At 46.2% G+C, this 1,781-nt stretch overlaps 1 protein-coding gene across 1 annotated transcript; it reads left to right on the top strand.

Moving 5' to 3' along the window:
• Positions 1-457: 457 nt before the first annotated feature.
• Pmar_PMAR010438 (hypothetical protein) lies at positions 458-899 on the top strand (the record flags this gene model as incomplete). The annotated part of the gene is made up of 4 exons (XM_002782483.1): positions 458-505; positions 555-613; positions 670-739; positions 813-899. The coding sequence occupies 4 exons, from the start codon at positions 458-460 to the stop codon at positions 897-899; spliced, it is 264 nt and encodes an 87-aa protein (XP_002782529.1).
• Positions 900-1,781: the final 882 nt, after the last annotated feature.

Here is a 1,781-nt window from a genome sequence, read left to right as displayed (position 1 = left end):
TGCTAACTTGTCTAGAGTGGAACATGTGCCATGCGTCTAACTTGCCTAGAGTGGAACATGTGCCATGCGTCTAACTCCCGTCTTGAGTGGAACATGTGCCATGCGTCTAACTCGCCTAGAGTGGAACATGTGACATGAGTCTAACTTGTCTAGAGTGGAACATGTGCCATGCGTCTAACTTGCCTAGAGTGGAACATGTGCCATGTGTCTGACTTGCCTAGAGTGGAACATGTGCCATGCGTCTAACTCCCGTCTTGAGTGGAACATGTGCCAAGCGTGTGGAAGTGTGTTTAAGTCGTAGTTACGTTGTCGGTAGTTCTGAGCGTTGACGTTGTCGTGGTTGTAACAACTGGGCGAACCCACTACTAAAGAACACTCTTCAATTGGGTGGTGTGGCTATATATAATTTAGTTTCGTATCATTTCATTTGTTCAACAATTTTTGTTGAATAACATCGATGGGGAACAAGCGAGCCGAGAGGCGCAAGCGCAAGAACGCTCGACATGTAGTGTCATAAATTCTGTCTGAGTTTTCTAATGACATGCTCCTTTCAGGCTCAAGAACAAGCTGACGACAAGGAAGAGTTACGAGAGTTACGTGCTAAGCTTTTGACGTAAGCTTCTTAGTTGACGCTCAGCATGGGGTGTTACACAGGCATGTGTTTCTCAGATATGCTCAACCCTCAACGCGGTCGGATCTCGAGAATAGCGAGCAGGTCGAGGACGCAAGTTTTGTGGAGGTACAAGCCATGTCCTAACTCTACTTATTGGAGTCTGTGGGATAGTAGTTTTTTCATATATCCTTTTCCTCAGGCTGTTCTAGTGGAGGACGACAAGAACAATGTTCTGATTGCAAGATTGAAGGCTGAAGTCGGTGTTTATCAATTCACCTGTGCTTGATCAATATATATCTGATATATTATATCACTACCAGGTCACTTCCGCAAAAGCACGGGCTGCTGATGCTGAAGCTGAAATACAGAGGTGTGCAATCATTATCGGTCTTGCGACTACATTGACCCGCTCTTAGGGTACGCGACGAAAGTGGCGGTGAGTGCCGACGTTTGCAGGAACAAGTTGAAAGATTGAAAGCTGAAGTCGGTGTTTATCAATTCACCTGTGCTTGATCAATATATATCACTACCAGGTCACATCCGCAGAAACACGGGCTGCTGATGCTGAAGCTGAAATACAGAGGTGTGCAATCATTATCGGTCTTGCGACTGAATTGACTCGCTCTTAGGGTACGCGACGAAAGTGGCGGTGAGTGCCGACGTTTGCAGGAACAAGTTGAAAGATTGAAAGCTGAAGTCGGTGTTTATCAATTCACCTGTGCTTGATCAATATGTATCACTACCAGGTCACATCCGCAGAAACACGGGCTGCTGATGCTGAAGCTGAAATACAGAGGTGTGCAATCATTATCGGTCTTGCGACTGAATTGACTTGCTCCTAGGGTACGCGACGAAAGTGGCGGTGAGTGCCGACGTTTGCAGGACGATGTAGAGCAGCTGAGGATGAAGGTAAGGAGACTCATCTCACAAAGTTCATACGGCGTTGACAGATTAAAGCAGCTGGGCGGAGGAATCTCGAGTTGGAGGGGTAATTGCTGAGCACTCACAGTGTAACGCTGTGATCCTAATTTCGGTGTTTGTTTGCAGGAAAATATCGACGAATGAGTCATTGAGCAGAGACAAGCAAGATGTACTATACAAAGAGCTGAGCAGAATTACATTTTACGAGTAAGTCGTAGAGTTGCCTCGTTGAAATTTCGAGCCTTGA

This window comes from Perkinsus marinus (assembly GCF_000006405.1).
Source record: "Perkinsus marinus ATCC 50983 genomic scaffold scf_1104296939658, whole genome shotgun sequence".
In the NCBI taxonomy this organism is placed as follows: domain Eukaryota; phylum Perkinsozoa; order Perkinsida; family Perkinsidae; genus Perkinsus; species Perkinsus marinus.
Note: the sequence above shows the minus strand (reverse complement) of the source record. Positions and strands in the feature narration are given on the sequence as shown.